This window comes from Macrosteles quadrilineatus, unplaced genomic scaffold, assembly GCF_028750875.1.
Source record: "Macrosteles quadrilineatus isolate MER2022 unplaced genomic scaffold, UCM_ALF_1.0 Scaffold_4__1_contigs__length_99947679, whole genome shotgun sequence".
Taxonomy (NCBI): domain Eukaryota; kingdom Metazoa; phylum Arthropoda; class Insecta; order Hemiptera; family Cicadellidae; genus Macrosteles; species Macrosteles quadrilineatus.
This window is the reverse complement of record NW_026542597.1, coordinates 89,942,214-89,954,950: the sequence shown is the minus strand read 5'-3', so window position 1 is coordinate 89,954,950 and position 12,737 is coordinate 89,942,214. Positions and strand designations below refer to the sequence as shown.

General features: G+C 34.3%; 1 protein-coding gene across 1 annotated transcript in view; it reads left to right on the top strand.

Moving 5' to 3' along the window:
- Positions 1-11,577, top strand: part of LOC128991889 (sodium-dependent transporter bedraggled) — a 112,810-nt gene extending 101,233 nt beyond the window's left edge. Inside the window, exons 14-15 of the mRNA XM_054415152.1 lie at positions 8,669-8,838; positions 10,805-11,577. Coding sequence (XP_054271127.1) covers positions 8,669-8,838; positions 10,805-11,186 — 552 coding nt within the window. The 3' untranslated portion in view covers positions 11,187-11,577. The remainder of the gene's footprint in view (positions 1-8,668; positions 8,839-10,804) is intronic.
- The last annotated feature ends 1,160 nt before the right edge of the window (positions 11,578-12,737 follow it).

Sequence of the window (12,737 nt, the reverse complement as noted above, 5' to 3'; positions counted from 1 at the left end):
AAGAGTTTCTTATTTAACATTTTAAAAGTAAGATAAACATTTTAACTGGTCTGTCAGTCAGTATTCTAAGCCTACTCTGTTAAAACCTTTATCAAAACAGTATTGAGCTTAAGATTTTTATTTACGGTTAGTTAAAAGTTAAGCGCTTAAAATTCTTCCTTTTTAGCGAATTTCCCTATAGGGAAGTAGCTATTACCGTAGGTCTCATGGTAAGACCTAAGCCCGGGACCGATTTACTTTTTAATTTTGATGTCCCCAGAGGCCAAAAACACCATTCGTTCAAATTTTTATATATCTATATATAGAGATATATATATATATATATATATATATATATATATGTGTCCATCCGCACGATAACTTGAGTAATTTTTGTCCGATTTTGATAAAATTTGGTTTGAAGGTGTAAGGCAGGATAAACTTGAACGAGTTCGCAAACCAGCATGATCGGACTATGGGAACGGGGGTTTATGGGGGGTTTTATGGGGTAAAAATAGGTTTTTCCCATTTTTGGCCCTAAAAACACAAAATTTCACAATTTATTTTCAAACCATTTTGTAGAGCTTAAAAAAACAAATAATTTAGTATATTGAAGCGTTATTATGCGCCTAATTGTTACGGAGAAAATTCAAAAGAATTGTAATTTTAAAATTCCCATGTTATTCTTATGGAGAATAAGTCAGCTGTTGTAGTTTGCTTGTTTATGAACATATTTTGATTGATTTTGGAAAATACTTTTATTTCTTACTAAACTATTTATAAAAAAAATCTTTTTTACCCTCCCTGTTGCAGCAAACCTAAGTACTCGTTAAACTAATTCTATTTAAATAGGAAAGAAATGTGCTATTTTTATGAAGGCATTTTAGTGTAAATCTAATCAGGTTAATGGAAATTCGCTTAGTCTGCAGGTTTGCTGCGGCGGGGGTATTTTGTATTGAGAAGTTAAAAGGTAATTAAATTTTTTTAATGATTTTTAAATAGGTACTGTATAGTTAATATTAACTGGAAACAACTAGTCTATACTAGAGTAACAAATTACAAAATACAATACAAAGGAAAAGGGCATTCCTATGAATGCTATTGAGCATTGATTATTTAATGTATTTGGGTTTTATGATGTATTACTAACCAAAGGAATACTTACTAACCAACCGCGATACCAGTGACTTAATAACGGTCAACAGATGTTGGGTATCACGAGCTTAAAGGATCGCTAGACAAAGTTGCCCGAATCGCATGGATGGTAAAATAACTTCTGGCGATGTCTAGAGAGATTGTTATTTAGAACACATGAAATCCTTTCTATAACATAAATGTCGGCTAATCGTGTGATTCCAAGTACTTTCGCCTGATTTGAAACATATTTCCAAGCCCGTGCCAATATTACTTGTTTCTGTTCGAAAAGGCCATTGCTGTGAGAATATCAGGTAAAACTAACATAGAAACTTGAAAAATACAAATTAACAATAAATTGGCAACATAATAAATAAGGAGCATTACTGATATCGCAAGTAAAACAAAAAAGACTTAACTATATAAGTAATCGCAATGGGAAGAGAACGCGGAAGAAAATAATGTCTGTATATGCTGTATATGCTGTGTATGCTAAGATCTGTATAGTCCTTGCCTTATATAATTGACAAATGCTTATATTCGCTCCAAACAAAAAAAATACCAAACCCTTCAAATATTTAAGTTGACGGGAGCGGGACCTACCACTTCTAAAGAACGCCACCGTGTCTGTCATCCCTATTCTCTTACTTAAGAACACCCCTAAAAACCTTCACCGAATAGGTAAGGTACTATCGTAAAAATAACGAGGAACTTATATAAATCAGTTTTAATTTACAATTCTCTGGACGTACATCACTGTGAGATCCGAAGTCTTGGGGAAAGTCCACGGGTGCAGGACTCGCCACTAGGGCGGTCAATATCTTCAAAAGAACGCCACCGCGTCTGCTTTCCCTAACTTAACAACACCCTTATAAGCCCTAAATGAATAGAGACTATCATAAATATGACAAGCACCTTTTACAACTTCTTTCCATTTCCAATCAACCTGACCTGTCCTTCATCGGCGTGAGAACGAAAGTATTGGGGAAGTCCAGAGAAGCCTAGAACTGCGTAGATGAAAGAGAAGCCGCGTTGGATGACCTTGCCACCCCTTCGCATACCTTCATCAGCAATATCTCATAGTGACTTTTTACAACGCAATTTTTGTTGTCAATTTGTCTGATATGAACAATTTAAATATTTCAAAATTAACTAAGCGAATAGCTGATTATAATTGATTATTTTTATTGGTATTTGTGTAGCCACAATATCCGGATTGAGCGTAGTAAACGAACATCAACCAGGACGTGTTTGATTGATGCGAGCGAGCTCATCTTGAAAATGAAAGACCACAATAGGACCACATGGTATATTGGATTAAAATTTGCACTGGTTATCAGTGTTCGTTGACTTTGGAAATAAGTCAAACGTCACAGTGTCTAATGCTATTCAGCAAACATTCCACATAATTAGTTCCACTATTCGATCAACTTGAAATGCTTACATTTCTTAATAACGCTGCCATTGATTTTTATCGTATTAGCTTATCTAATGGCATAGTAAATACAACCCAAGGCTTCACCTGCGGTGAAGCAGCCATAAATATTTTACAGTACAGTACATAAGAAATAAACAGAGTATTACAATCATGACAATAATCATCCGTAGTGGCTTAGCCAAAAATGACAAAAGTAAGATATTATCATCATTGTGTCACGCACAGTTTAAATAGACACAGTTTAAATTTCGATCATAGTTAGTTGTAATAAACATTATGAATCGGCATATTTTGGGGTAGGAGTTAAGAATTTTATATTTGAATTTCAACGCAAAAAATCTTTTAAAATCAATATTTGATTTTCTCCGTAATTTTCTCTCTACAGCTTAAACCATACATTTTCGAGACTTTGAAAATACCAAAATCGTATTCCTCACCTACTAAAACATACATTTCGACATACGGATCAATATATTTGTACAATCCGTTCCTTAATAAAACCCTATATATTTTCATAATCGTCGCGCGAAATATAAGAATTTGTATTGACCTTATGGCTACATTATCGATCATAGTTGTAATAAACATTATGAATCGGCATATTTTGGGGTAGGAGTTAAGAATTTTATATTTGAATTTCAACACAAAAAATCTTTTAAAATCAATATTTTATTTTCTCCGTAATTTTCTCTCTACAGCTTAAACCATACATTTTCGAAACTTTGAAAATACCAAAATCGTATTCCTCACCTACTAAAACATACATTTCGACATACGGATCAATATATTTGTACAATCCGTTCCTTAATAAAAATCTATATATTTTCATATTCGTCGCGCGAAATATAAGAATTTGTATCGACCTTATGGCTACATCATCGATCATAGTTGTAATAAACATTATGAATCGGTATATTTTGGGGTAGGAGTTAAGAATTTTATTTTAGAATTTCAACACAAAAAATCGTTTAAATTATATATTTGATTTTCACCGTAATTTTATCTCTACAGCCTAAACCATACATTTTCGAAAGTTTAAAAATACCATAATCGGATTCCTCACCTATTAAAACATACATTTTGACATACGGATCATGGTATGTCCGATTCGTGGTTTAATTCGATTCGTTACAAATTATTCAATTAAAATGCAATCAAAAACTACTTTCGGCCAGATATTTGGTTGGAATGTGGAATATCTTAGCTATTGTATAAAATTATAGCTTAACTAGTGTACATGTTGCTCGAAATCGAGCAATTGCAAAGAAGTACAGGAGTTACATATAAACAAATGACTTGTTAAAAAACTAATAACAGTCATAATTTCCGATGATTTTAAAAGAGTCAACTAAAAGATTATTAACTAATGGAAATACTCACAATATACATAACAGTCCTATTCCAGTTTAAAGGGTTATTTTTTAACTATCAAACTGCCCATGGACGGGAAATGGTAAGCTTACAATTTAAGTCAAAATAAAAAGTCTGTCAGCTTTTATAATGTACTGTACCTAAGTTATTTAGCCAATTTGTAGACAATAAGGTGTAGGCTACAAACTCTACAGAACTCTCATGCTTCCATGGGGAGCAACTAATTATTAATATTTAATTCCTGACAACAGCTGGAGTTTCAAAACAATGTTTGTTTCCCGTGTTAATCTTATGGAGAAATACGAAACTTTAAAGGGTCCCAGGGCCTCACTCTCTAATTATTTACCTAACAAAAGTTTCCTGCACAACTTCACGTTACGCTCTTTCCAATGACACCAAAAACATGTCAATCGGTTCAGTAGTTTCGGAGGAATAATTGTCACAAAAATCCTGCTTGCGTATTAAATAAGTACTAGTGTCCCTGTTGCTCGAAATCGAGCAATTGCTAAGTATTACAGGTGTTATTTTAAAACGAAAAACGGTCATATTTTTTATGACTATAAAAGATTCGACTCAAAGATTATGGAATACTCAAGATGTACATAACAGATCGATATAATCCACATTTCTTGTAAATATGTTATCATTTTTCGAAAGCTGATTTTGTTTTTTAGTGTTTATAACACACATTATTTCTATTTCTTCCCATTGGTGATGTTCTATGACTTTCCTATGTTTCCATAGTTTGCAAATCGGCTCTTTCAATGATTACTAAGAAATGCTGCACAGTGTTAATCCAGTTTTCTTTTTAGTACTGTATATAAATTTATCCAGGCTCTCTTGTTTTTTCCCATTGTAATAATTACGCCAACCCAAATTAAAATAGTAACTGTGGCACTGGCAAACTTAACTGTTAAAATTAGCAAACTTACTGACTGTTTACAATTAACATATGCTCTTCTTCTCACTTTTAATTTCTGACAACAGCTGGAGTTTCATAACAATATTTGTTTCCCATGTTAATCTTATGGAGAAATACGAAACTTTAAAGGGCCCCAGGGCATCACTCTCTAATTATTTCCCTAAAAAGAAAGTTTCCTGCACAACTTCACGTTACACTCTTTCCAATGACACCAAGAACATGTAAATCGGTTCAGTAGTTTCGGAGGAGTAATTGTCACAAAAAACCTGCTTGCGTATTAAATAAGTATATAGATAGATGTGACTGTGGACCCAATTTTGTACTAAACACACGCTGTTGTTTGATCTCGAGTAGCCGACCCAGTGTTAGCATCAAGAGGCCAAAAACTAGGAACGTAGCGCCAGCCACGTCCCTTTCACTTTCAGCAATTTTACAACCCTCGCCAACCCTACACATCCAAAGACAGAGAGAGAGAGGGAGAGAGACAGTAAAACAGCTGTCGAAGTCGATCGGGTCGACCTAGCCTCGGTCGTCAACTCGCTTTCTTTTTCTTCGCCTACAAGCGTTTGAATAGGGGCGCGGGAAAACTACTTGTGTGATGCGGCACGCGTAATACCGGAAAAGGCCTTCGGGTAGTTCTAGAGCGCCGCCAGAATTGGGTCGCTGGAGTCGCGTTTTAGTTGCCACTTTACTATTGAAGATTCTTAAGTGGCAAAAGAGTTTATGACGAAATATACCCCCACCGCAACAAACCTGCAGACTATTTAATTTCTATTTGCCTGATTGGATTTACACTAAAATGACTTTTTGAAAATATCATAGTTATTCCATATTTAAATAGAATAAGTTTAACAAGTACTTAGGTTTGCTGCAACAGGGAGGGTAAAAGTGTGTTTTTTTTGTAAAATAATAACATTTTATAAATAAATAAATGATTTTTTTCTAATTTAATGCAAATATTTTCATAAACAAGAAAACTACTACAGTTTACTTATTCCCTGGTGTGAGTGAGGGTATACATTCAACTCTAGAAAATACGCTGGTCAACGAACGACAAAGAGCCGCCGATGTCTAGAGTTTCCTTGGATGGGTGGCCGACCGACCGGTGGTCATAGGGTGACGACACAAAGGGGGTGGTAGGCGGGTATCCGTGTCGGCCAGTGAGTCAGTGTTACCGGTGTTACTTCAAAGATGAATTATTGCCGTCGGGGAATCCCGAGGTAGGCGCGGCGCCGCCAGCTCGACACTTGTTTCGGTCACTGGTCTTGGTTGATTGTTTCGTTTTCGTTTTACTATCTTTTGATACTTTTACATAAACGATATAGCCATGATATATTACTAATGAAAATTCAATAAGTACATTGCACACTATAAAAAAAAAACTTACATATAGGATAGTTCATGTAAACAGTTGTTGCTTAAATCGTTTAGAACTCTGGCCACGTCTATATTCTTCATTAGAGTGAACTTAACTGCAGGCTATTCAATAGACTGTGAAAAAAAAACTGTGAATGATTTTATGTACTTGGTTTTTTTTTATAATTATAGCAAAAGCTACCAATCTTTGTCATCCGCGTCATAATTCTTGAGCTAACTACTTCTGCAGTGATATACCTTACACGTCACAAAACTGTATTAACCCTAGATCCAGTACCTCTGCTCCAACTAGTATTATAACATTGCCGTCCAGGAATCTTTGAACATATAGTTTGACAATAATTGCATGGATAGTACAGCCGTTTCAAGAAGGATTTATTTACTATATGTTCTTAAAACTGAAATTAATTAGAAATACTATTAAAATAAATTAAATTAATTAATTTGATGTGAATTTAGCTTTAGTTAACAACACTCATACAAGATCATAAACATAAACCAAATACAATTTTTTTAATAGAAACGATTTGCAGGGTCGTCCAGATGAACTTGGAAATAGTACCATAGATAAAAGGAGTAGACATACTCTGTCATACATACATGTCTATACTCCTTTTATCTATGATAGTTCATTAGAAAATCTGAATATACAGTAGTGCCGTGCATTTGAAGTACTTACTCAGAACACAGACTTACTTGAGGACAGTTAAACAATAAAACGCAAAGATCCACGGAAGTAAAGACTAAATTATTTAGTAAAAAAAAAACAAGGATGCGTCAGTTAGGGCCAGTTAGACAATTGAAGTACACAGAATTGAATCACCATAGTATTGTCCACGCAACAACGTGAGAGGATAAAACATGTACTTCTTCAATTATAATTACATGTTTCTGTGTAAAACCGAAGACGTCTACAGACTTTACTAAGAAAAACTTCTCCCCGGTAACACAGGCAATGGGAATTCCTTCTAGACAAGGTTTTCAATAGGCCTACAACAAAATCATAAAACAAAAGATGTTTCTCAGGCTAAGTAGCACACTGTGCACTTCAGCAAATAAATAGTTTACCGAGATAACTATTGCTTACCAAGACAGCAGTGTCATTTAAGGAGAAATAGTACAAACTAATGTCACCAAAAGTCTAAATTCATTCTTTATTTTATTTTTTTAAGAGAGGGAAAAATAGACAACAAAGCTTTAAATAACCGGTATTATCAATTTGTATTTATCTCTCAATTGAATAAATGTAACGGTAGTTACCTCACCACTGTTAACAATATTTGACCCTCCTATTACATAAATATGTTAGTTAATTTAATATTCAAACTCGTGTACATGTTGCTCGAATTCGAGCAATTTCAAAGTAATACAGAATTTATTTCAAAACGAAAAAAAGTAATAATCAATGAGTTTAAAAGAGTCAACTCAAAGATCACCAGTGTGTAACTGCTGGAGATACTCACGATGTATATACAGTAATCAACATTTCCTGTAAATATTTTATCATATTTCATAAATTGGTATTGCTTTTTAATGTTTCTACAAATGTTTCCTGACTTATAGCTGCATAAGGTTGTCCATGTTTATCTTATTTATTGATAAACCTATGTATGGCACCACCCTTGTCGCCAGCAGTAAGTTTACAAATTTCAGTAATTTTTTAATAAAGATAAACACTTTTTTGATCATATTAAGGACTTCCTGTTGTCTGTAACAATTTTATTTGTTCAATCGGCGTATTTTTATTTATTTAGCTAAATAAAACATTTATTTCATTGAAGTAAACTAATATAGGCCTATTTATATTCACTGTACTGTGTATAACAAAATATCGATTGAGAAACAAACAATTACACGTAATAAGAACCTCGCTAGTCCGCTGCATTGTGATAGCTGAAAATCGTCGGAATGAAAACCGCCGCTACAAGATACAGAAGTTGGTACGCCTGCAGTGCCCTCCACAGCTGCGCGCGCCGCTGGCACTGCCGCTCAACACATCCCCACCTAAAAGACGAGCAAGTGGTAAGTCGGTCGGGAGGATTGACGACAAGTTGGTTTCTCGTATATAATAATTTAGATTTACAGGCCGGTCAACTGGACTGACGATGAAATAACTTGTCGACGTACTGGTTTTCAGTATTTATCTATTTAATTAAAAAAGACGGTCTAGTGGCAAGACGACCAAGTATCTTGTCGGTCAACTGGTGGCCCCCCATTTTTAAAACATTATTTCCAGCAAAACAAAATGCAAAAATATTGCACAATAGACAGTTCAATGCTAGACAGACACAAAATTATCGTACTGATTATTTGTATGAAGTAATGTTATTGCAATAGCTCATATGGAGTCTGGCAAAATGCTACTTTTATATATTATTTTAATATGTACAGAATTTTTTTAGTATTTTTTCCAACAATTTCTGACTAACACTTTATGCATGTTGCAGCGTATCCAGATGCTGTATCGGCCGGAGATGGGCAGTGTAGCCAGTGTGTTGGACTTCACCGCACAGACAGACGTAGAGAGCAGCAATGCAGCAGTTAGCAACGTCGCAGTCGAAGACCCTCCCCCCAAGTACACACCTCCCCCCTCCTACACCACCGCTACTGGCGCGAGGTACGTGTTGCATGTCCTGTCACGGCTCACTCCTCGTATCTTGCGGAGAACTAACCGTAGACCCATGCTGCACAACAGCTGATTGACCGTAGACGTGTGCTTCACTAACAGCTGATTAACCATTGTGATTCTCAACAAATGAATAACCATAGACTAAACTTCACATTACAGCTGATTTAACTATAGAACTGCACTTCTTACAACAGCTGATTAACTGTAGTGATTCTACAGAAGCTTGATTAGCTTCTAGACAAATAAACTGAATAACTGTTGACATCATTGCCATCCAATAACTGTAGATTGTACATCACTTAACAACTGACTGTGATTTACTAAGACATCTGACATAGGCCCAAGAAAAAGACAATGCAAGGCTTAGTATTACTGTAAGATTTCATAAAAAAACCACACGTTCCGAATAGGATTTATAGCTAAGAAAATGTTATGCATGGTCAATCTTTACTGACAGCTTTGTATATAAATAATGCATTGAAGAAGTGCATAGTTTTTATACTCTGTGAATACAAAATATGCCTGTTCGAGTAGTTAACAAGAGTAGTAAGACAAGAAAATATTTTGACGACAAAAAATCTATTAAGAATCCCTTAACCTGCAAAAATGTGCTGTAGACTTAAACCCGGACTTAAGCCTCCATAAGATATTTTAGACACAGAAAGACTTCAAAATTAATTGATTTTATTCCAAAAGTATACAAAACTCTTTCTGACCAAATTCGTCTCCAAATTAGTGAAGAATAATGAATGTACAAAATAAACATACAATTGGTAGCCTCTCCACTTTTTTGCTTGTAATTATTTCTTTAGTTTTATACTTAATTTAAAAAATATGTAGATCCACTTATATTTAAAATACAAATTATTCACAGTGTACTTTTAACTATGAAAGTTTTCTTTTTTTTTCTTTTAAATCAGTTATTTGCCTATGTGTTATGAGCTTAGCTTTAGATTATTTAGATATATGTACAAATGAAAATGACTTACTGTGATATGTATCAAATGACAATAAAATCTTGTATTAAAATTTCTTTCATTTGTGCTTCACTGACTAACCAACCATTTGAGTGTGCTTCACTTGAACTGCTTATTAACCTAGACCTTTTTATGAACATCTGAATAACTGTAGATAATGATTCAAAAACAGCTTATTAACTAACTGTAGACAATGATAACAATGTTAAAACAGCTGAATAACAGTAGAAAATTATTAAAAACATCTGTGATTCAGTAATAAAGCAAACACTAAACTGTGCTAAAGAAACAGCTGTTTAAGTGCAGACAATGCTACAATAACAACTGAATTAATCATGGACTGCACTAGACTTAAAAAAACACTTGTATTATTTACGGTTTTGGGAGTTTTATATTATGTAAATAGTGTTGGGTTTCTTTTGGTTTTTTGCATGTACACTATTTTAGTACACAATGTAATAAAGTAGAATGTAGGAGCATGATTGTGTATTGATTTTGATCCTGGTTTAACTCAATCCAACAGTAATGGCTGAACCTAATCAATATCTACCTGTTGGTTATAGATTTCAGATTTCAAATCGATAACTAAAAGTAGTTATCAACTTTCACTTGGCCAAGAAAAAGTTTGTAATAAATTAGTTGTTGCTTTAAATGTAAATGTCAAACACTTTTGTTATGTTTAAGTATTATCTCAGTGCCAAATATTCTTTGAAATTGGTCCGGAGGTTCACTTTCTCATATGAAAAACTGTAGAAAGTATTAATCACTATTAAAATCTAAATTTAATGTTATACACATAAAAATACTGAGTGTTTATGCTACCAACCGATCAAAATATCCAATAAAAGTGTTGCCAACCATTCTTATTAAAACTAATCATGCATGCCATTCAAAACTTTTCAAAAAAACTTATTCAACTACCAATGTTAAACCGAAGCTACCAGCTATCCGGGACTGTACCACAAACGTTGTTCCAGGATTGCCAAACTCTTACGGCAGAGTTTTAGACGAAGCATGCGGCGGATAACGACAGCGATCGGCGGAGAATCAAGCGTGCCGTCAGCCCGGCCTCGGCTGCCTCTCCCCCCACCACCAGACTATTCCACCGTGTTAGTGGAAATGCACCAGAACCAACACACGGACCATAGTGAAGTGATAGTGAATAGGACAGACCATTCAACTTTGACCGCGGATGACGTGGCCACAATATTACGCAGCAGTATACGCCGGCCGAGAGACAATGTGGTGGAAAGTTCGAGTTCGGAGAGGTTAGTGGATGCGGCCGCGCCCATCAACGAAGACTCGATCGTGTTAGAAACGGTTCACATAGATAAAAGCCTGGATCTCCACAGGCATTAGGCAGTGTGGAATATTTGATCTTGTAAATATAAGGTAAGCTTGGATGGTTCGACTGATATAGTTGATTGTTGATCAAATTGATACGGTCTTTGTTACTGAAGTGTTTCTCTGGTGGAATGCGCAACAAATTATTTGTACTTGACCAAATAAGAGAGACAGTGAAAAATACTTTCAAGCGTAAGATAAAAGTATAATCAATCTGGAAATTATAATGGAAGAAAACTGAACTAACCTTACGTGTATCTAGTCTTTCTTCTATTTTGTGATTTTAATACAAAAACAATAATAATCAATTTAGAAAATTAATTTTAGTCTCTAGACTCTATTCAGTGAATAAAATTTTACAACCTAAAATTTTATCTTGGTTAAAACAATTTAGATTTTTTACAGCTCAACCTAACATCAAAATCCAAACGCCTGTGTTTCTACCAAACAATTAAACTGTAACATATTCTCTTCTTCGTAGTTTGGTAACTGCAAAAACTTAAGACAATTCTATGTCTAAATATTGACTGCACACATAATTATTATTATTTAATATAACCTAACCTCAAACATCAAACCATTCCAGTATTTGCTGTAAACTGTGTTAATTGATAACTATAAAGGCATCTTTTCCTACGTTTTGTCTCTAGAAGTCTGTTTACAACAATCAACCGACATCAGTCGAGTCGTCCAAGCGATCAATGTCTCACCAGTGCCTAGTTTCAACTCATCTGTGATAACATACTGAAGTACTGAACATTTCCGTCCCATGCCTTTGTTAGCCAAAGCAATAGTTTTGTGTTCATAAGTGCGTTTTAGTTTACAGTGTGACTAGATAGACGTAGTGACATGTTTAGCACTCGTACAAAAAAGCTTGTGTCTGCTTTGTATTGTAATTTATTTCGTTTTAAAATACCGACCTTGCGTTTAGTGGATTGGATTGTAAAAGTAAAAAACATCACAATTGCAAATGTAGTTTAACTGTAAGACTCCCTTTTAATTGTCAATTATGGAAGTGTACTTGATCTTAAAATTTAGTGGTTTGGCAACTTTTATGGTCGACTAACTTGACGAGAGCTCAAAGGTTGCTAAGAAATTCGTTGATCAAGTTGGCAAACCAAAGTGTAAAATTGATTCATGTTTTCTCACTTTGTATTAAATGTAGCACAAGTTGCTCATGCCAATGTTAGATCTCAGCAAACAACGAGAACCTACTATCACTAACGAACAGACTTGTAAAACGTACTAACTTTACTGTTTGTACTGTTGCTTTTAGAGAAATCACTAAATGTATTCATGATTCCACCTATCGGTTAATTTGCTTGATGGTTCAAGTTTGGTTAGAATCACAAATGTTTTTACGAGTCAAATACAAGTAATGGTGTAAAAAAGATGTTTGTATGTTAAATTAGTTAAAATATATGAACAGTACCCCTCGGTTTCTCAAATTTGGATTGAGTTATGACATTATTTGTAGATTAATATATTTAGTAGAAACAATACTATAACTAAATTTTCAAGTGTCCCTAACAAAATGTTTTAAGTTTAAGGAAATTTATAGGTAAT